Source organism: Caretta caretta, chromosome 23 (genome assembly GCF_965140235.1).
Source record: "Caretta caretta isolate rCarCar2 chromosome 23, rCarCar1.hap1, whole genome shotgun sequence".
NCBI classification, from domain to species: Eukaryota; Metazoa; Chordata; order Testudines; family Cheloniidae; genus Caretta; species Caretta caretta.
This window is the reverse complement of record NC_134228.1, coordinates 8947998-8970328: the sequence shown is the minus strand read 5'-3', so window position 1 is coordinate 8970328 and position 22331 is coordinate 8947998. Positions and strand designations below refer to the sequence as shown.

At 59.1% G+C, this 22331-nt stretch overlaps 3 protein-coding genes across 5 annotated transcripts in view; all 3 read right to left on the bottom strand.

The window, feature by feature from the left end:
- LIG1 (DNA ligase 1) overlaps window positions 1-14874 on the bottom strand; it is a 33380-nt gene extending 18506 nt beyond the window's left edge. Inside the window, exons 1-2 of the mRNA XM_075122546.1 lie at window positions 13330-14874; window positions 12154-12446 (exon numbers count right to left, since the gene is read on the bottom strand). The gene's annotated coding sequence lies outside the window, so the exon portion shown is untranslated. The remainder of the gene's footprint in view (window positions 1-12153; window positions 12447-13329) is intronic.
- Window positions 870-8951, bottom strand: LOC142069880 (uncharacterized protein ZSWIM9-like). 3 transcript variants are annotated; one of them, XM_075122549.1, is made up of 3 exons: window positions 8862-8951; window positions 5279-5535; window positions 870-3574 (listed from the first exon to the last, which is right to left on the bottom strand). In XM_075122549.1, the coding sequence occupies exons 2-3, from the start codon at window positions 5512-5514 to the stop codon at window positions 2221-2223; spliced, it is 1590 nt and encodes a 529-aa protein (XP_074978650.1). In that variant the 5' UTR covers window positions 5515-5535; window positions 8862-8951; the 3' UTR covers window positions 870-2220. The 3 variants fall into 3 exon arrangements, with proteins under 3 accessions (XP_074978650.1, XP_074978651.1, XP_074978652.1); XM_075122550.1 differs by having other exon boundaries at window positions 5279-5532; XM_075122551.1 differs by lacking the exon at window positions 8862-8951 and adding an exon at window positions 8286-8797.
- A 3527-nt stretch (window positions 14875-18401) lies between the features above and the next one.
- Window positions 18402-22100, bottom strand: LOC125629383 (uncharacterized protein ZSWIM9). The gene is made up of 3 exons (XM_075122548.1): window positions 21994-22100; window positions 20848-21138; window positions 18402-20201 (listed from the first exon to the last, which is right to left on the bottom strand). Exons 2-3 carry the CDS (start codon window positions 21093-21095, stop codon window positions 18845-18847), a joined length of 1605 nt encoding a protein of 534 aa, XP_074978649.1. The 5' UTR covers window positions 21096-21138; window positions 21994-22100; the 3' UTR covers window positions 18402-18844.
- Between the last annotated feature and the right edge of the window lie 231 nt (window positions 22101-22331).

The following is a 22331-nucleotide window of genomic DNA, read 5'->3' as shown; positions in this document are numbered from 1 at the left end:
CCAAACATACCCAGGGGCATGCTGGGAAATATAGCCTCACTCCTGCCATTGTCCTACCCACACCTGCCCAATCTACAGCCTGGCCTAGCTCTGTTACCCCTGCCCCCGCCCCCGGGGCACTGCCCCATGGTGCCCTATGGCGTCCCTGCACTCCCCTCCCCCCCGCATGGCCCATCTGCCCAGCTCCTGGAGTCCCCATGGTGCTGCCTTGGCCACGGTGCTGGGCCGGGGTCACAGGGCTGCTCCCCTCCCGCTCTGCCCAGGGCTAGCGCCAGGCCAAGCCACCTGCACACGCTGCCCAGGGCAGAGGTCCAGTCCAGGACTGTGTGGCTCTCCAGGCTCAGCCCCTTGGTGGGCACTGAAGGTGCCAGGGACTCTACTGGCTTCTTCCTGGGGGTGGCAGAGCAGTGCCCTCTGTCACTGCCAGGACAAGGCGCAGACATGACCCTGCCACTGTCCCATGGCATGAATCAGTTGCCAGAGCTGACATCGAAATCAGCATCGGCACTGAGCAGCAGAGTTAGCACATCTTGGAGCTGAGCAGGGCAGGTCACACCTCCCCTAGCTGAGCTAGGGGGGTTCAAGCTCTCCAGCTGCCCAGGCAAATGTCCCTGCACTGGTTACGCTATGGGCACTTTGGGATCTTTTCCACACACCCAGGCTGCTAGAGACAGACTTTTTAAAGCAATGAAAGCTGAGCCCGTGCCAAGAGCCAGCAGCTGGAGAGAGGTGGGGGCATGGCACCAGTTGACTCAGAGCCCTGGCACCACAGCAATGGGCACCAAGATGGGCAGCCCCAGACTGGGCCCTGAAGGAAACCACAGAGCCATCAGAGCACAAGGGAATTGAGGGAGGAGCTGTAAGCCAGGAAGGGTCAAAAAGGAAAATATATGTTTATTGAATAAAGTGTATTCTCTGTACAAAGAGCATTACCTGGCATCATCCACAGACCCACCTCTGACAGCACAGACACCCCAGAGCATCACACCCCGCATGGCACCATCCACCAATCCACTCTTGCCAGCGTAGACACCCTGAGCGTCATACCCCATATGGCATCATCCGCCCACGTGCCACTGCAGCACAGACACCCCAGAGCATCACACCCCACATGGCACCATCTGCCCACCCGCCACTGTCAGAGCAGACACCCCAGAGTGTCACATCCCACATGGCATCATCCACCCACCCGTGTCTGCCAGTGCAGACACCCCAGAGCATCACACCCCGTATGGCATCATCCACCCACCCGCTTCTGCCACCGCAGACACCCCTAAAGTGTCAAACCCTGCATGGCATCATCCATCCAAGCACCTCTGCCTGCACAGACACCCCAGAGCGTCACACCCCTCATGGCACCATCCTTCCACCTGCCACTGCCAGCACAGACACCCTTGAAGTGTCACACCCCACGTGGCACCATCCGCCCGCCCCTGCCAGCGTAGACACTCCCGAGCGTCACACCCCACATGGCACCATCCGCCCGCCCGCCACTGCCAGCGCAGACAGTCCAGAGCATCACAGCCCGCATGGCACCATCCGTCCACCTGCCACTGCCAGGGCAGACAGTCCAGAGCATCACAGCCCACATGGCACCATCCTCCCACCCGCCACTGCCAGCACGGACACCCCAGACCATCACACCCCACGTGGCACTGTCCACCCACCAACCTCTGCCAGCGCAGACACCCCAAAGTGTCACACCATGCATGGCACTATCCTCCCACCCACCTCTGCCAGTGCACACACCCCAAAGCGTCACACCCCACATGGCAACATCCACCCACCCACCTCTGCCAGCGGGATCAGGGTGCTCTCAGCTATGGGCCAGCAGTGCCCAGCCCACCATGAGTACACAGACACCTCGGGATCTCTACCCGGCCTGGGCTGCAGGTGCTCTGAGGTATGGGAAAGCAGCATCAGGCCCATGATAGGCACCCAACCCACTGCGGTCCCTGCCCGGCACTGGCTGTAGGTGTTCTCAGCTACAGGACAGCACCACCCGCCACTTTCTCTTTTTTGTGAAAACAAGTCAAACAGGACCAGCACCCAGGTATCCCATCCATCCTGACGTCATCGCGGGGCACCGCCATCATGGCAATGGGCTGGCTTCTCCCCTGCTGTGTGAGCTGCAGATGTGCAGCCAGCCCTGCACCAGTGTCTGTCCCCCTAACTTACATAGTAAGCACCCGGAGCAGCTGGGGTCCATGCCCCACGGCCCTAGCATGCGCCCAGAAGTGCTGCCCGGTTCCTGTGTAGCAGGCCAGGGTCGAAGAGCGCCAGCCCAGTGCGCAGACGTGTGGCGAAGAGGTGGCGGCAGGGCAGCAGGCTGGAGGTGTAGATGGAGCAGGAGCAGCGCGTCAGGGCCTGGTCCATAGCGAACTCAGACAGGCCGTCGTGGAGCAGGTAGCCCTCGGCTGTCTCCTGGAAGTGGTAGCGGCCGTGCCGTGCAAAGCCCAGCTCCTCCTCGATCAGGCCAGCCGGCTCCGGCTTGCAGATGGCACGGTAGTGCGTGGCCAGCTCTCCCTCGTCCAGCTCGTGGGCCTCGCTGCCCACCTGCATGGCCAGCAGGTCCAGCATGCACTGGGCTACGGTGGGCGAGGGGCTGAGGGCTGCCAGCAGCCGGCGCTGGTGCTGCTTGAGCAGCTCGCAGGCGTTGACATTGCGGGCTGTCTCAAAGGCCCAGAACTGCACCCACATCTCGCTGCGCGGCTGCCAATGGCGCCGGAAGTAGCGCACAAAGCGCGGGGGAAGAATGGCCTTCATCTCCTGCACTGCCTGCTGGTAGGCGGCCGGCGACTTGGCCGCAGCCAGCCGGCAGAGCAGGGGCCAGATGCGCTCGTCTTCGGCGGCGCCCAGCTCCTGCGCCTTGCTAAAGAGCGTCTCCAGCACCTGGGAGCGACAGATCTGCACGCGGGCGTTGGGCAGCAGCTCCTTCACCGCCTCCAGGTGGGCGATCTCCACGCCCAGCGTGATGCACCGCACCTGCAGCTTGACCTCAGGCACGCTCTGCACCAGCGAGGCCAGCGTGAAGCGTAGCAGGTCGGGCGTCTCCCGTTGCGTCAGGCAGTAGGCCACCTCGCGGCCGCGCCCCGCCCCGTCCACGCACAGCACCGAATACAGGTCAAACTCCTCGTTCAGCCCCACCATGCGGTCGAAGAACAGCATGAGCGGGAAGCGCCGGCTCAGCGCCATCATGCGCGAGCTCAGGAAGAAGATAGTCTGGACGATGACCTTGTCCTCCATGAAGACCAGCTTGACCTTGGCGCTGGGGTCACTGGCAAAGAGCCCGTCCAGCACTGTCAGCACGTCCAGCACCCCATGGTCACGGCTCTTACAGTAGGAGAGCAGGCGCCGCACGTCCGGCCCCCCCACAAACTGCTTGGAGATCTTGTTGGTGGTGCGCACCGGCAGGCACGAGTTGGCCATCAGGTAGCCCTTCTTGAAGTAGTAGGCAAACTCGATGGGGCACAAGGCATGGTTGTGGGCCAGCTGGCACTCGGTGACGATCAGCCGGTCCTTCTTGGGGCTCATCTTCAGCACAATGCTGGCGCAGCAGCCCTTCTGCTGCCCCCTGTGGGCAGAGAGAGAGGCTGAGCACGCTGGGACCCCAGCACACGCCTCACCCATGGGCCAGGAGGCAGCTGTGGGAGCTGGCAGAGCGGGGCCTATGCTCACCCCATGCCTGGCGGGTACCAGTGCAGGGCTGCAAGGGGGCCTGGCCAGCATATACCTGTGTGCATGGAGCCTCCATTAGCTCTAGTAGTAGGGGCCTGGCTCACCGGCTCACTGCCCTGGGGTGAGGGCACTCCACTGCAGGTCTCCTGGGGAGACCCCAGAGCCATGCCAGCTGGAGCTCAGATATTGTGCGGGCGGGGCTCCCAACTGGGGGGCTGAAGAGCCCAAGCAGGTTACTGCAGGGAAAGGATGGGACAGAGGGACCTACAGCATCGATTGGGACAGAGACAGGAAACAGGTACCTCTGCTCCCCTCTCTCATGAGGCAGGAACCAGGACATGGGCAATGAGACAGGCAGAAATCCTTCCCTCACAGTGCTATAGGCCTGGGGAACTCACTACCACAAGGAAGTGTGGGGCCAGGGCCGAGCAGGGCTCAAAATGGAGCTGCGCCTTTGTCTGGATAACAAGAACACCCAGCATTACTGAGGCAGTGTGGCCTACTGGATAGAGCTCTGCACTAGGCCACAGAAGAGCTGGGTTCTGTTCTCAGCTCTGCCTGGTGTATGCCCTTGGGCAAGTCCTGTCCCTTCTCTGTGCCTCAGTTTCCCCTCTGTACAGTGGGTAAAGCGCTGTGAGCTCTACAAGGGAAAGGACTAGATAAGAGCTGGGGACGGTTGTTAATTATTAGTCGGGATTAAATGGGGCAGGGAGATGACCCACCTCCCAGCCAGTCACAGATTGACAGGAGCCGGGGGGAATTCCCTGGGGCAGGCTATGCCAGCACTCCCCACTGCGGGGATTCGCCACCCTCGGATATGGAGCTAGGCAGCCTGGGGCTGAGCCAGTTTGGCAATGCTGAGGGATGTAAGCTTTGTCCCATCACAGCCTCACCCACATCAGACCGCGCTCCTGCCTAGGGTAACATGCACTGACAGCAGCCATGCACCTCTCAGCCCCAATGGGACATAGGAAAAGGCTAGAGAGGGATCCCGTGCCTGGGGTGTGGAGGGTTTTTATACAGGGATTCCTTGCCCGGTACTGTGATGCAACTGCCTCTGGGGTGGGACATGAGGGCTGTTTAAAAGTCACACAGAACCAATGCACAACAGTGGAGATCAGGAAGGGGAGTCAGACAGAGAACAGAAATGGGGGTTGTAGCCATCTTAGTGTTTCAACAGGATACCTGGGTTCTCACCCCAGCTCTTAAGGGAAGTCTCCATGGGATTGTTTTAACTACAAGCGAGGAAGACTACAATTTTACATCTAGATCAGCCACTCAGCTCCCTTCAGCACAGACCCCCTAGCGCCGGCCCGGGCTTCGGGGCCAGCACTTACTGTCAGGGGAGAGTGCTCCCTACTGAGACCCACACAGCAAGGATATGGGCTCCAAGCCCTGGCCCAGTTAGACTCTGCTTTGCAGGTGGGCTCTGGTGGACACCACAATGCACAGGAGCCCCACGGGAGAGATAGTACATGCCCAGTTTGGCGCTGAACCGTCCTGCCCAGCTGTGTCCCTGTGCCTCCCCCAGCCCTTCTGCGTGTGCTGCCCCTCTGCCGAACTGCCCACCCCCCATGGCCCGCCCACAGTGGGTCCTCACCCCTGGTCGGGCTTGCTGGAGCCACGAAAGTCCTTGCAGACCAGGCGCACGGAGCTGTACTTGAGGGCCTCCACCACGTCGGGCCGTGGGGGCGCCGTTGCCCACTTGCACTTGCTGAGCGGCACCGAGTTCTTCACAAAGAACAGGACCTTCCTGCGCTCGCACCAAGCGTCGAAGAAGGCGCTGAACTCCTCCCACGAGAAGAACTCCTTCTCCTGCAGCTCGTCCTCCTCCATCCCGTGGGGTGGCTGGGCCTGCTGGGGACAGCTGGGGTCAGCACCGGGACAGGCAGGGTACAGAGCTCAGTGCTGGAGACCCACAGCACAACAGGCATCCCTCAGCCAGCCTCCTGACCAGGGACGGAGCAGAGGGGCACCAGGAAGGGGCTCACAGCTGCACAGACTCAGCCCCCCAGTCCACATCCTCTGGGCACCTGTCCTTGCTGTTCAGCCCAACCAGCGCTGCCCCCCAGTAACTGCTGTGACTCCCCAGTATCCGCATCCCTCAGCCTCAGGGCAGCTCTGGTGTGACACTGAGAGAGGGGCAGGAGGAAGCTGGGGTATGTATCGAACCCCCACTGTGTATAGATCATGTTCCCCTGCAGCTTCACAAACCCCTCAGCCCGTGGGGCACCCCACACCAGCAGCCTGTTATCACACACGCCCATCGTCTGTCTCTCTCTCTCTCACATACACAAACACACATGTTCAGCAGATTAACAGCTGGCTACATGACAGCTCTCCGAGCACAGTCATCCGTGGGACCCCCATCAAGTGGGCTCTGCAGGGACCAGCTCCCGGCCTGATGCTAGTCTGCATTTTCATCAGCGATCAGGCAGGAAATACAAACTCCCAGCTGAGAAGAGCACTGACGGCTGACACACAGACCAGTGAGCAGTAATCAGCAACAAGGCCAGGGCAGCCAGACCAGGCAAACTGCACAGCTTGGTCAGCTGGGCCCATTCAAACAGAGTGTGTTTAATGCAGCTTGATGTGAGGTCATGCGTCTAGGAACAAGGGATGCAGGTCACACTGACCGCACAGGGGCTGGCCCCTAGAAAGCAGGGACCCGGAAAGGGATTTAGGGCTCATAGGGGACAAACACCTCAACAGGGGCTCCTAAGGCAATGCTGTGGCAACAAGGGCAAAGGTGACCTTTGGCTGGATAGGGAGGTAGGAGGCAGTTTTCCCTCTGGGTACGGCATTGGTGGGGCAGGCCTTGGATTTCTGCATGCTGTTCTGGTGTCCATGTTTATAAAGGATGTTGAATAATTGTTGCGGGTGCATCCCCATCGCTCGCTGGATTCAGGTCCAGGCTGAATGCTCTTCTGGAAGCTGCTTTAGTCAGATACAAGTTATTGGGCCCAGCAGAGGAGGGTGACTAGCTGAACTCTCGGGCTGTGTTATATAGAAAGGCAGGTGGCACCTGTCATTGTTTCCATAGGCTGAGTTCTGTGCTGGTGGCATCTCAGGTTTTCTGGAACTAACCCCACCCCATGAGATTCCACAGACAGACTAGCAGCTCTGGCAAATTTCACAGGCTGTATCGGCCAGGGGCCGCCATTTCCCCGCTTGGGTGAAGTTTCTGTGGCACAGTGCTCTCAGGTACCCTACAGCCACTGCACATCGTAATGAACTTCCCATCCCCCCCATGTCACAATCACACTGCCCCATTGTGTGTCACACTCCCATGTCATACACCCCTCATGTTTCACAGCCACAGCCTCCACTGTGTCACGCACCTTGTCATACACCCTGAGTCATATACATATACCCTGGGGTCCCAATCGTATGCTCCCGTCACACAAATTCAGCCCCCTTTTAGTGTCAAATCCCCATGTCACACACACCCTGTATCACACACAGAGCCCTTAGTGTGTCACACACACAGTCCCTTCCCCACACCATAGATTCCAAATCCAGAAGGGACCACTGTGTTCATCTACTCTGACCTCCTGTATAGCACAGGCCAGAGACCTTCCCCAAAATAATTCCTAGAGCAGATCTATTACAAAAACATCCACTCTTGAGTCAAAAATGGCCAGTGATGGAGAATCCACCATGACCCTTGGGAAAGTCTTCCAATGATTCATTACTCTCAGTTAAAATGTACACCTTATTTCCGGTCTGAATTTGTCTAGCTTCAACTTCCACCCATTGGATCGTGTTAGACCTCCCTCTGCTAGACTGAAGAGCCCATTATCAGCTATTTGTTCCCCATCTAGGTACTCATAGTCTGTGATCATCCCCCCTTAACCTCTTCTTTGTTACACTAAACAGATTGAGCTCCCTGAGTCTCCCACTATAAGGCAGGTTATCCAATCTTTTAATCATTCTTGTGGCTCTTCTCTGAACCCACCGCAATTGATCAATATCCTTCTTGAATGGTGGACACCAGAACTAGACACCAGTGCAAAATATAGGGGTAAAATACTCTACTCCTACTCAAGACTCCCATTTATGCATCCCAGGATTGCATTAGCTCTTTTAACTACAGTGTCACACTGGGAGCTCATATTCACCTGACTGTCCATCATGATCCCCAAATCTTTTTCAGAGTCACTGCTTCCCTGGAGAGTTCACCATGTAAATATGACCTGCATTCTTTGTCGCTAGATGTATACATTTACATTTAGCTGTATTAAAATGCACATTGTTTGCTTGTGCCCAGTTTACCAAGCGAACCAGATCACTCCGTATCAGTGACCTGTCCTCTTCATTATTTGCTACTCCCCCAATTTTTGTAACAACTTCAAACTTTATGAGTGATATTTTATGTTAAACAGCAAAGGTCCTAGAACTGGTCCCTGCGGCACATACTGGAATCATACCCAACCAATGACCATTCCCCGTTTACAATTACACTTTGAGCCCTATCAAGCAGTTTTTAATCCATTCAATGTGGACCATGTTCATTTTATACTGTTCTAGTTTTTTAATCACAATGTCATGTGGTACCAAGTCAAACCTCTTACAGAAGTCTAAGTCTGTTACATCAACTTTATTACCTATATCAACCAAACTTGTAATCTCATCCACCAAAATCAAGTTAATTTTTCATGATGATTGGCATTATAGTACCCTTCTTTATTTCTTTATTAATCAAGTCCTGTATCAGCTGCTCCATTATCTTGCCTGGAATTGATATCAGGCTGACAGGTCTATACCTACACCGGTTACCCCCTTTTTAAATATTGGCACAACGTCAGCTTTCTTCTAGTCTTCTGGAATTATCCCAGTGCTCCAGGACGTATTAAAAAATCAACATGAACGGTCCAGCGAGCTCCTCAGCCAGCTCTCTCTCACGCACCCCATCACACACCCGCTCCCAGCTGTCCACCCCTTGTGCTGCACTCCCCGAGCTGCTCGCCCAGCCCCATCGATTCCCAACCCCGCAACCAGCCCCAGCGCCTCTGCCCAGCCCTGCCACCCCGAGCCCTGCACGGAGCTGGGATCGGACCAGGAGGGACCCACCGACAGCCCCGAGCATCAGCTTCTGCCCTGTGTGGGTCCAGCCCTGAGCACCCGCCCCCCGCCCCGGCCAGCCCCGAGCTGCAGCCCGCTGCGGGTCCCGCCCAGCTCACCAGCCCGGCAGCACCAGGATGCTCCACAAGCAGCAACAGCGGAGACTAGAGCACCCAGCCCCCACAATGCTCCGCAGCCCTCGCCCAGCCCCCGCTTCCCACAATGCACCGCGGCCCTCCCCTCAAGGGTCCCCCCCTGCGCTGCCGACCCAGCCCCCTAACCCGCCCCACAATGCTCCGCAGCCCTCGCCCAGCCCCCGCTTCCCACAATGCACCGCGGCCCTCCCCTCAAGGGTCCCCCCCTGCGCTGCCGACCCAGCCCCCTAACCCGCCCCACAGCGCTCCGCAGCCCTCGCCCAGCCCCCGCTTCCCACAATGCACCGCGGCCCTCCCCTCGAGGGTCCCCCCCTGCACTGCCGACCCAGCCCCCTAACCCGCCCCACAATGCTCCGCAGCCCTCGCCCAGCCCCCGCTTCCCACAATGCACCGCGGCCCTCCCCTCAAGGGTCCCCCACTGCGCTGCCGACCCAGCCCCCTAACCCGCCCCACAATGCTCCGCAGCCCTCGCCCAGCCCCCGCTTCCCACAATGCACCGCGGCCCTCCCCTCAAGGGTCCCCCACTGCGCTGCCGACCCAGCCCCCTAACCCGCCCCACAGCGCTCCGCAGCCCTCGCCCAGCCCCCGCTTCCCACAATGCACCGCGGCCCTCCCCTCGAGGGTCCCCCCCTGCACTGCCGACCCAGCCCCCTAACCCGCCCCACAGCGCTCCGCAGCCCTCGCCCAGCCCCCGCTTCCCACAAGGCACCGCGGCCCTCCCCTCAAGGGTCCCCCCCTGCACTGCCGACCCAGCCCCCTAACCCGCCCCACAGCGCTCCGCAGCCCTCGCCCAGCCCCCGCTTCCCACAATGCACCGCAGCCTTAAACTCCCCACAATGCACTGCAGCCCTCGCCCCCTGCCAGTCTCCAGGATACACTACAAGCTGCCATCCAGCCCCAGTTCCCACAATGCACTGCTGTAGCCCTCCCCCAGCCCTCCCCCCAGCTCTCCCAATGCAGTGTAGCCTCCAAACCCTCTAGGTTTCAGAGTAGCAGTCGTATTAGTCTGTTTCCGCAAAAAGAAAAGGAGGACTTGTGGCACCTTAGAGACTAACCAATTTATTAGAGCATAAGCTTTCGTGAGCTACAGCCCACTTCATCGGATGCATGCAGTGGAAAATACAGTAGGGGGATTTTATATATACAGAGAACATGAAACAATGGGTGTTACTAAGCTCATGAAAGCTTATCCTCAAATGAATTGGTTAGTCTCTAAGGTGCCACAAGTACTCCTAACCCTCTAGGGAGCAATGACAGGGTGGGAAAAGCTGCAGCAGGGTCTCTAGGGAGTTGGAAGCCTCTGCCCACGGACTGTAGAGCTTTTACCCTCCTTGTCTGGTACAGAGAGGCCAACTCTAGTGTGGATGCAGCACCACAGAGGGATAACAGTGTGTGTCCTGGCATTGTCATCCCTGCATAGAGCAGACAGCATCTATGGACTGGGCTGGCTGATCAGTTGTGACACTGGCCCAGTGCCAAGGGGAGAGCAGGGCTAGTGAGTAGAAAGCTGGTTCCCCCAGTCCCGTTGCAGGACCCATACCAGGAGCTCTGTATCGTTCCCATCTGGGCACTGCCGTAAGGCGTGACAACACAGCAAGTGTATGGCCATGCTGAGAGCGCAGCACCAGGGACCCATGGGAAAGGCCTAAAGACAGAGTTGGGATTTAGAGACTAGCATAACACCTGTGGGCAAAGATCGGCTGGCTTGCAACCTCTCCTTGTTGGGGGAATACGGGCACTGAGGCTGGACGGAAGGCACCCCGAGGCTACACAATGCTGGGGTGGAGTGAGGAAATGCACGTGCCCTCTGAGGCCTGGTCTGCACTACAAAGTTAGGCTGACAGAAGATGCCTTGCGTCAACCCATTTTTGCACGTGTGGCCCCCACCGACATGTGTGCCCCGTTACTGTGAGTAGCCAACCCATGTCCCCCAACAGCATGGAGCAGACCTGCTGAGGCTGATGCAGTACAAACATACACGCTACATGACGCTTGTTGACCCCAGCAGTCCTCTAGGAGCTGCCCCACCATGTCCAATTCCCTGTGACAGTGACTGCCCTGCTCATAACTGTGAACTCCACTGCCCAGGACGTGGGCTCACAGAGACCGGAAGCCATCTCCCCACTTCCGGTTTTGAAATGCCTTTTCCTGACAGCCCAGCTTGGCAAGCACACTTCTCCGCTCACCGTTGTTACATACAGGTGCACAACAAGCCATGCCAGAGGTGAATTACACCAGCTCCACGCTCCTGCCTGGAGCAGACAGGAAATAGTGGATCTCCTGGGCCTGTGGGGAGAAGAGACTATGCATACATAGCTACAGAACAGCTGCAGAAACATGGACATCTACACCCAGATTGCACAGCGGTACGACAGGGATCAGCAGCAGTGCAATGTGAAATCAAAGGAATTTCGCCAGGGATACCACAAGACCAGGGAGGCCAACTGTCAATCTAGTGCTGCCCACCTGCCACTTCTGTAGGGAACCATGGCGGAGACCCCACCAGCATGCTGGGGTTACTTTGGAGGAGCCCGAGACAGAGAAGAGTGAGGAGGAGGGGGAGACGCACCAGAGGACTCCAGCCAAGCTGCAAGCCAGGACCACAGTCTAGCCAGTCCCGCCAGTCAAGCACGGATGAGGGGAGGGGAACGCAGGGAAGCACATGCATGCATTTTCCCTTACAGTGTTTAAGTTTAAAGATGGTGCCCGGCCCTTCCCCAAGTTAACCTGACACATGTATTGATGTTTCCTTGTTTGACTCTCACGAGAAGAGGTAGTGGTGCAACAAACAGAGGTTGGGCTGGCATCTGCTTTTCATTCTCCTGTTGGGTTGTAGGCGGGGTCATGAGGAACGCTTTATGACCCTGGGATCCTCCTGAGAGATCTCCAGGAAAGGTTCATGCAGATTCTCTGCAATCCTCTCCGAAAGGTTTCTAGAGAGGGCTGCCTTGTTTCTTCCCCCACCGTAGGACACTATCCCATGCCACTCTGCAATGCGTTCGACTGGCACCATCGCAGTACACAGGCTATTGGCATATGGGCCTGGGTGGCTTCAGGACACCAGCAGCAGCTGAGATCTCTGTGCTTTGTGACCCTCAGGAGTGAGAGATCAGCTAAGATCACCACCGCCTGTGGAAAACAGTGCCAGTATTCAGTGCCATTGCCCTGTACTCATACCTGTGGAATAGGGACCAAAATTTTACATCATCATGTCAGAGAAAATCCTTCCCCCCACCCCCCAGCAGGCCATACTCACTAGGGCTGGGGCTGGAGAGCAGTGCTGTGCCGAGGCGCTCCAAAGCTCAAGTGTCGATAGGCATGTCTTGTTAAAAGGGTTTATGGGAGTAAGAGAAGGGAGGTTGGAAACATATAGTTCCCTTGTGACTGTAAATCCAGGGGTACGGTGATTGTTTTCATCATAGCTGCTGCCATTGCATCCTTGAGGCAAAGGAAGAAGAGGACTAGCGAGGACACATTCACTGAGACCCTGCAGCCACTGCTGCCTTGGACTGTGAATAAAGGCCCTGGATGGCCCACTTGACAGACAGCCTGGAGAAGGAAAGAGCAGACAGAAGAACAGCCCAGGAGTGCCAGCAAGACAAGGAGAGGCAACTGCACCAGGACATAATTGGACTTCTCAGGTAGGTAACAAACCAAACGCTGCAGATCCAACAATCTGACTCTCCACCCTTTGCAGTCCTTGGAGACCTCCAGTCAGTGCTCCCCACACCCCTCACCATATCATGGGACACCACAGGCCGCATCCTTACCCCTACTACGCCACACCGGGGGACAGGGAGGAAAACCACGGCTTGCCCCAGCTGCTGTATGCGTACCCAACGGGCAGCATATGTGCACTCAAATGGACAGTAATGTTTACTTCCTTTCTAATTTTACATTTTCACCCCATTAAGTTATGTTAAAAATGGGTCTAACATGGCCTGCGGGTTTCTTTGCCCATTGATTTTCTGCACTGTTTTTTACCCACTCGATAAAGTTCTAATTTTGGAAAATCAAGTTTTCTTTATTAGTTCATGACACTTATTGCAGAATGGCCCTCAAAGCAAGCAGGACTTGGGCACATGCAGCAAGCGCCGCCGAGTTCACAACTCCAGAAAGGCACCTAGCCACATCTCTATAAGTCCAGCAAGCATGATGCAGGTCCTAGCAGCACTCAAAGCGCTAGGCCCGAAAACACTCCACACAGAACGCTGCTGTGGCTAACCGTTACAGTGCTTTCAAAGCCTCCCTCAACTGCACAGCTCCATGCTGGGCTCTTGTACTGGCCCTTGTGTCTGGCTGTTCAAGCTCAGCAGAGAGCCACCCCAGCTCTGCCCTTCACCCTGCCGGCAGCTTTCCCCCCTTCACCTCACAGGACACAGCAGGCAGCTGTAAGCCACAGGGGTATTTTTTGCACGGAGATCCAACTTACTGAGTAAACAATGCCAGCGCCCTATCTACCAAAAGCACATTCAGCTGTCATTCTGCAACTGCTGAGCGGAAAAAAGTTGAACCCTTCCTTGGCGCTGTCGATGCGGCCGCTGTACGGCTTTATGAGCCGGGGCTAGGCTGTGTTGTCAAATGCGGAAGGCTGAAGTGTCGTTGCTGTGGTGACACAGTCCAGGGCTGCTTTGAGTTGTTACAGCTGCTCCATGTCTTTGCCGTAAAAAAGCCAGTGTTCTCAATGCAAGCATAAACTCCCCCTAGCTAATTCCACAGACCTCGGTGTTATTCAAGAATGACTACCGGCACTGCTCTTTGACAAAGGCACTCGGCCAGGTTTAGTGCCCTCAAGGCACAATCCTAGCACCCCATAGGAGCTACAGGCATGCTAACGCGAGTGCCCTGTGGCAAGGAGCGATTCAGTCAGTTGGAGGAATTTCTGCTCTCCCACAGGCCGCACAAAGAGATAAAGCGAGGCACCCCAGTATTTATAGACTGAGACAAACAACTCTCCCTGGTTCAGGACATCTGCTTCTTACCTCCCCTGGTATCATGCTCCAGGTTCCTGGGACAAAACATCCTGGTCTGGTGTTAGCTCAGGATGGCCCTGGACTAATCGTCTGGAGTGTGTTTTCACACATACCTTGTATCTGTTGCTTCTTAGTATTTTAGCAACACTAGTGATATTTTTGCCAAGATCATACAGTAAACTCGTAAACAGCTACTTTAACACAGGGCCTAACTTTGACTCAGTCTCTGGTTCAGGCCTCAAATCTTATACCTGGCCCAGAACTTCAGGCTCTCTCTCTCTCCGACAGGCTGGTCCCTCAGGATCATTATTGGCATTTCAAGATCGCCAACGGTAATCTGCCAGTCAGGAAAGAAAGTCCCTGCTTGCAGCTTTCTGCACTGTCCTGTGTTCTTAAAGACATGTGCGTCATGCTCCTTCCCTGACCAGCCTACACTGATGATCCACCCAACACTTGCACAATCATAAAAAAGCCCTTTCTGTTGATGTCCCCTGTGACAAGGCGGGCTGGTGCCAAAATAGGGATGTACATGTTGTCTATCACCCCACTGCAGTTTGGGAACCCCATTGCTGTAAATCCATCCTCTATGTCCCGCACATTGCTGAGAGCCACAGTCCTGTGCAGCAGGAGACAAGTAACAGCCCTACACGCCGCATGACAATGACCCATGTAATGACGTGGCGCCCACCTTCCTTCCTGGTTGGGTGTGTCTGCAGTCTTTAAATTGGTACCTTGCTTGGAGGACTCCTCTACTGCTCCTTTTCTGGGATGGGTGCAGCAGGACCCTGAGGCCCATCACCCCCCATAGTGGATTTTCCAACTCCAGAATGATTCCCACTGACCGGCAGCAATCCAGCATTGCAAGAGTCCAGAGCGTGATCTCCACACACTTCTCCATTGTCAGTGCAGCCCTCATTCTGGTGTCCCTGCACGGGGGGGCTGGGGCACGCTCAGCACATAGATCCAGGAACGTGGCCTTTCCCACCTGAAAGTTCTGCAGCCACTGCTCGTCGTCCCAACCTGCATTACAATGCGATGCCACCAGTCGGTGCTCATTTCTCGGGCCTGGAAGCAGTGCTCCGCTGTGAATGCCACACACAATCCTGAACTGTTTGTTGCTGTCCCTCAGCAAAGTGTCCTTGAAGAAATCTCACGTCCCCCATTATTGCGGCTCTTCCTGCCGGTCTGCACATACAGAACTGCACATCCTGGGTTTGTAATGTTCATGAGAACAGTGCAGAGCGCTGCAGGCTCCGTGCTTCCCTCACAGATGGCAGACAGAAGAGTGACAAAAGGGTTTGGGGATTTTTAAAAAAAGATAGGAAAATGATGGGATATGGATGGCATTATGGGATGGAGAAAGTTGCAAGCTGGGAACTTGACCCCCTAGTTCCCAGATCCCTGCGCAAGTCATACCTGTCCCACAATAGATTGTGAAAATTTCCCAAAAGGCATTGTGCCGGACAGCAGATCATGGCCGTGGGATACCTGCCCGTGGTGCACCACACTATGCAGCGACACAAGCACTCCTGTGGGGTATTTGGAGCACCAACAGAAGCAGCCAAGTATGCACCCGCCCGAGCAATATACAGACTTCAGCAGTTGTATGCCTCGTGCAACGTGCGTGGACTTTAGCAGTTGTATGCCTTGTGTAACAGTCTGCGGTGTTAGACACAGCCTGTGAGTGTCTTCAATTAATGGACTATAAGGCCAGAAGGGGCCCAGTCTAGTCTCTGCATCACCCAGGTTGGGCAAACCCGACCAGTGAGCCCTGCCTACTGACCTCTGACAGGGCTACAGCAAATACATGTGGTCCTGATGTACTGACTGCCCGGGATGCAGAATCTCCCATGTTCCAGGCCAGTTGTTCTGTCAGTTCCTCTCCCTGGTAAACATTGGCCTCTTATTGATAGTCTGGGATTATCCAGCTTCAGCTCCAGCCAGGCTTTGCCTTTGCTGGGGGAGCACAGAGCCCCCTGCTCTCTGAAATCTCCTCCCCGGGCAGGTACCCAGCAGCACGGAGATGCTGAATCCACTGAGATCCTTCAGCCTCTGCCTGCCCGGCAGGTTCCCAGCTCCCCCTTCTTGTAGCTCTTCTCCAACCCCTTCCCACTCGTCCCTGTCTTGTTTGCAATGAGGACATCCTCTGTCTAGCTGCCTGGGTGCTATCTCGCTCTCATATGTGGGTCACCTGATTTGGGATCAGATGGGAATTTCCCACCAGGTCAGACTGGCAGGGGCTTTGGGGGGGTTTCACCCTCCTCTACAGCCTGAGGCATGGGTTACCTGCTGGGATCCATTGGGCAGATCTCACCTGATCAATTCCCTGCCATTGCCCTCGGTCTCACCTCTCTGCCTGACACACAGAAATCAGTGCCCTGAGGACTGAAATGCTTTCATCTGACTGAAGTCCCTGGGCTCGGTCCAGGGGTATCTGTGTGCAGTGTAACACCTGGGCCATGCAGATTAGAACAGATGAGCCCATTTGGCCTTAAACTGTGTGAAACTATGAATATACACTGTACCCAGTACCAGTCTCACTAACATGATCCCCTCCCCCTGCTGATCCAGCCCAGCCATGCACTCACCCTCTTAGACACAGCCCACGCTGGGAGCCTTGGGCAGTTCAATTCCAATAGGACCCTGCCATCCTTTGCAGTATCCCTGCTCTCCAGGACACAAGCCCCACACCCGGCACGCGACCCCTCCTCTTGGTTCCTAGATGTGTGCCCTTGCCCCTGGCCATGTTGAGGTGCGTGCTGTTTGGATGCACACACTGTACCAACGATGCAGCTCACCCTGCAGTACTGTGTGTCCCCTGCGTTACTCACCACTCCCGCACTGTCTCACCTGTATGCTTCACCAGCAATGGGCCTATCTTTCCTTCCAGCTCAACAATACAGCCATTGCCCAACCCTGGGTCGAGACCAGAGCCCAGCAGGACACCCCCCAGGGGTGACTAGTCCCCCTTTATCAATTGTCCCTATAGCACGATCGCCTTGCGCTCATTGCTGTCAATTATGGGGCGGGGGGGGGGGAGAGCCAGGACTCCCCGGTTCTATTGCTGGCTGTGGAATGGGAGTGGTTATCTAGTGGGGTGGGAGGCACTGGGTCAGTTGGGCTTGGGTCACGATTGAGTGGTACTTGCAGATCTTGGGCATGAGAGGGGTGCAAGGTCACAGTGATAGTGACCCCATGACCTGCTCCCATCCCATTCCCCTTCTGGCAAATGGGGCTCCTCTCGTTCCCTGGCCACACACGGAGTAGGCCCTGTGGGCAGGGGCTCTCCCCTTGGGTACCACCACCCTCAAGGGCTGCCCTCAACGGGAGCAGGCCAATACCATGACCAGAACCCACCTGCCCTTGCCTGGGTGCGGGTGGGGCTGGCAACCAGGCTGGGGTGGAGGGTCGCCCCTGCTGCCCTTCCTGCTTGACTGGGACCCAGCTCCTCCCTCAGGCAGAGGAGCTGATATTCCCAGGGTCCCCCGTGAGGCCAGCTGAGGGCTCCCACTCCTTGCTCCTGCTCCCTCTGCAGGCCCCAGGACATTCTGGGACCAAGACAAAGAAATGACAAGAGCTCAGGGCTCATCCATGGGGTATGCTGAAGGGCTGTCAGGCTGCCCCCGCTGGTACCACAGGCTGAATGTGGGGCTGGCCTCTCGCTGGACAGGGGGCCATGGTGAAGTCCCTGGGACAAAGTGGGAATGTCCTGTAATATTTGACCACAATATGGGCCTCAGTTTCCTCTCTCTGTCACATCATTATGGTGGGGATTGTTTGCTCTCAGGGCCTCCTAAGAGTATGTCCACACGACACCCCCACGTCTGGCCCCTGCCAGCTGACTCAGCTGTTGAACTGCATTACCCTGCAGGTTGGGAGGGGCCCAGAGCTCACCCAAGCCCAGAAGCCTAAACTACAATTGAACAGGCACGTAGCTGGAGTCAGCTGGCACAGGCCAGTTGCGGGTGTCCAACTGCAGTGTAGACATGCCCTAAGAGACATAGGTAGGAAGGCATCCAGCTGCCTGAGCTAAGATGGGTCACTGAAAGGCCAATCGTCCGTGCAGACAATGGCAAACCCAGTCCCCAGGACAGGGACACCTAGCACCCAACGCCCCAGAGGGAAGCTGGGCACAGACTGGGGAGGTGGGGGACAAGGGCTGGCTGCTGGAACGAATTGGGACTCTCCCCTGGGAACTGACCAAGGCAGTCAGACGGGGGGAGACAGAGCTGAAACAATGGGGTTCCCTACAGCTCGGCTGAGCTCTGGGCTGACCAGAATGGGCTCTGCTTTAACCTCCAGCTCTCTGTTCTGAGCCAAGGATGGCCTGTGCTGTGTGCCGCTGAGTAACAAACCCGACAGCTTTCACAAACCTGGCCAGTGTCGCTGTCAATCCCAGCTGAGGTGCACTGCCCCTGCAGAGGGAACCTCTCTCTCCCAGGAGTCTGTTTCTCTGGGCAGGGGCGGGGCTCTGAGGACAGGGCAGGGAGCCCCCACCCCACCCCTGGCTGGACCGTGTCACAGACAGCGCTTTCCCAAAGGCATTTTATTGATGGGAAGTTTATAAAGAGTCACGTCCACAACCAGACCCACCCCCCATTCCCTGACCCTCCCAGGCACCCCCATGTCCCTTCTCACTGTCCTGAGGCCTCGCTCCTCCAGCCTTGTGCCGTGGGGACTTGCCCTTCCCACACGTCCCCCCCAGTCCCATACCCTGGACCTGTGGGCAGACAGTTCTCTCCTCCGCCCACAGGAACCTCCTCCTCTCCACCCCCAGAGCGGTGCTGTGGGAGCAGCTCGGAGGCTGTCGGTCCACGTGGCACCCAGGGGCTAGGAAGTGGCTGGCGGGGGGTGCAGCACCCCTGTGCTAGAAGGTGCCAGTCTGTGCAGCACCCCCAGCACTAGGAGGCAGCTGAGTGGGGCCATGCCATGCCCCAGGGCTAGGAGGTGCCAGTCTGGGCTGCGCCTCTGGCGCTAGGTGTCCTGCCCCTCGCTTCCCGATGAGGCGTGCAGCAAGCCGGGGTCGTAGAGGGGCTGCCCAGTCCAGAGGCGGGTGGCGAAAAGGTGGCGGCAGGGCCGGCGGCTTGAGACGTATATGGAGCAGGAGCAGGCGGCCAGGTCACGGCTCACCAGGAAGGAGCAGATGCCGCCATCCAGCAGGAAGCCCTCGGGCACCTCCTTGACGTGGTAGTTGGCGTGCTTGGCCAGGCCAAGCTCCTCAGCGATGAGCGCAGCACTGTCGGGCGGACACACGGCCCGGTACAGCTCCGACACCCGCTCTTCATTGAGCGCCGCCATCTCCACCCGCAGCGCCTGCAGCTCCAGCAGCCCCCGCACGCAGGCCGCCAGCCCCAGGGGCGGGCTCAGCACCGAGCGCAGCTTCTGCTGGTGGAAGCTCATGTGCTCCAGGAACGGGCAGTCGCAGTTGCGCTCGAAGGCCCAGCACTCGGCCCACGTGCCCTTGTTATGGTGCCAGTGCTCCAGGTAGTACTGCAGGAAGGGCAGCGGCGCCACGTCCTCCAGGTCGCTCAGGTACTGGCTGTAGACGCGGGGCGAGCTGGCGTTGGCCATGTTGTGCAGCAGGTTGCGCACCTTGTCCTCCCTGGGCACGGCCAGCTCACGCGCCTTGCGGTACAGCGCCTCCAGCACCTGCAGCCGGCAGATCTGCACCCGAGCACAAGGCAGCACCTCCTCCACCGCGTCCACATCCGTGATGCCCGCCCCCACAGTCAGACACTTCACCTTCAGCTTGATGTCAGGCGCGCTCTGCACCAGGGAGGCCACGATGAAGATGACCAGATCGGGCACGCCCCGGCGGGCCACACAGTAGGCGCACTCGCGGCCCCGCCCGTTGCCATCCTGGCAGAGCACCGAGTAGAGCTCGAACTCGCTGTTGATGCAGGCCGCCTTGTCCATGTAGAGGCAGCGGGGGAAGCGCTGCACCAGCCCCCGCATGTGCGATGTGGCCAGGAAGATGCTGTTGAGCACGGCCACGTCCTCCTGGAAGACCAGCTTGACCTTGGCGCCCGGGTCGCTCTTGAAGAGGCCATCCAGCTGGCTCAGCAGCTCGCACATGCCCTTGTCCTTGGCCTTGCTGTAGTCCTCCAGGTTCCAGATCAGGTCAGGTGCCAGGAACCGCTTGGACACGCTGTTGGTGATGCGGATGGGCAGCCCCATGCTGGCCTCCAGCTGGTGACGCTTGAAGTAGTGAGCAAACTCCACCTCTGACAGCTTGTGGTTATGCTCCAGGCTGGCCTCAATCACCACCAGCCGGTCCTTCTTGGGGCCCAGTCGCAGGGTGATGGAGGCCGGGCAGTCGATCTTCTCGCTGCTGGGGAGGGGAAACAGAGGGGTCAGCATAGGACAGCCATATGGGGGTGGGGGCGAGAGGGGGGAGGGACAGCCTCTAGGGTCTGGCAGAAGGGGTGAGCCTGAAGCAGATAGACATCACCCGCTGTTGCCAATGATGTGGGCAGTGGAAGTCACTCCGGCAAGCTACCCACGTTGGCACCTTGTGCCCAACCCATCCCTTGACCTGGGGGGACTAAATGGAGAGGGGCCGTGGCCCCATGGGGCGATGTTGCCAGGTGCCACAGAGCACAGAACCAGGGAGATGGGCTCAGGCTGCAAACTGCTGCCTCCCGGGCATGCCAGGGAGCCCCATCACCAGCACAATTAACACTGGTCATGGCCCAGCCTGGAGACCTACTGGCGAGGCCAAACGCAACCCAGTAATGCGCAGCAATCCCCTGGCAAGGCTAATGGCAGCTCCCCCAGGCCCAGGCAGGGCCCCCTCCACCACCACAGCCCGGGGAACATGACAGGCCCCCAGCCGCACTGGGGGAGAGCAGAGCGCCATGTAGCAGCAGAGTCAAGATAGTGGCAGGCAAGATCTGCCAGCAGAACCTATTTGCTGCAGAGTATGGACTTAGTTGGGGGGCACAGCGCCGCAGCGAGCCCTAAGGCGCCCCACTCACAGCCGGTTGCGTTGCACGGTGCTCTGGCCCACGTAGGTGCCGCTGTGCTTGCAGATGAGGCGGACGAAGCGGAAGCGCAGGGTGGCGGCCAGGCTGGGCTGGTAGTGCAGCGGGTTCTGGCGCAGCGAGATCAGCGGCTTGAGGCTGGCGATGATGAATAACACCTTGTGCTTCTCGCACCAGTCATCGAAGAAGCTGCTGAACTGATGCCACGTGTGGAACTCCTGGCCCAGGCCCAGGTCCCCCATGGCCCTGCGGGCAGAGGGTGGGCGTGGGGAGCCACTGCCACTGCTGGAGGGGACACAAGACAGCGTCAGCTGGGCAGGGGGGAAATGCAGCCTCCCGTCCACCCCGAACCAGCCTGCCCTGCCTGGCCCCTTCCTGCTGCCGGGGCCCAGCCTCCCGACACTCCCCATACCCCGCTCCGGGCAATGGGACCAGCCCCCCACCGGGCAACGGGCCCGCCCCCCCCGACGCTCCCCACCGGGCAACGGGCCCGCCCCCCCGACGCTCCCCGGGCCCCCCTCCGGGCAACGGGCCCGGCCCCCCCCCCGACGCTCCCCGGGCCCCCCTCCGGGCAACGGGCCCGCCCCCCCGACGCTCCCCGGGCCCCCCTCCGGGCAACGGGCCCGGCCCCCCGACGCTCCCCGGGCCCCCCTCCGGGCAACGGGCCCGCCCCCCCGACGCTCCCCGGGCCCCCCTCCGGGCAACGGGCCCGCCCCCCCCGACGCTCCCCGGGCCCCCCACCGGGCAACGGGCCCGCCCCCCCCGACGCTCCCCGGGCCCCCCTCCGGGCAACGGGCCCGGCCCCCCCCCGACGCTCCCCGGGCCCCCCACCGGGCAACGGGCCCGCCCCCCCCGACGCTCCCCGGGCCCCCCTCCGGGCAACGGGCCCGCCCCCCCGACGCTCCCCGGGCCCCCCTCCGGGCAACGGGCCCGGCCCCCCGACGCTCCCCGGGCCCCCCTCCGGGCAACGGGCCCGCCCCCCCGACGCTCCCCGGGCCCCCCTCCGGGCAACGGGCCCGGCCCCCCCCCGACGCTCCCCGGGCCCCCCTTTGGGCAATGGGCCCGCCCCCTCCGACGCGGCCCCCTTGCCATGGCCCCAACCCCCGACGCTCCCGGTGCAACGGACCCGGCCCCCGGTACCTGCCGAGCTCCCTCCCGTCCCGGGGGCCCGGGCACCGGGGCTCCTCCCCCACAATGCACCGCGCGCGCGGCGGCCGGGAGCCGGGACAGGACAATGCCTCGGTGTCCCAGCGTGCACCGCGCGTGGCCCGGGGGCGGGGGCGGGGGCGGGGGCGTCTCTCCGTGGCCCTGCGCTCGGGCCCGGGGGCCGGGGGGCTCGGGCTCGGGCCGGGCGGGTGGGGGGCAGCGTCTGGACTGCACCCCGGAGCGGGCCGGGAGGCAGGACTGGGGGCGCGGGGGAGTTGTGGGGCAATGTCCGCGTGTGCCCGGGGCTGTGCGTTGTGCACACGCGGGCACTA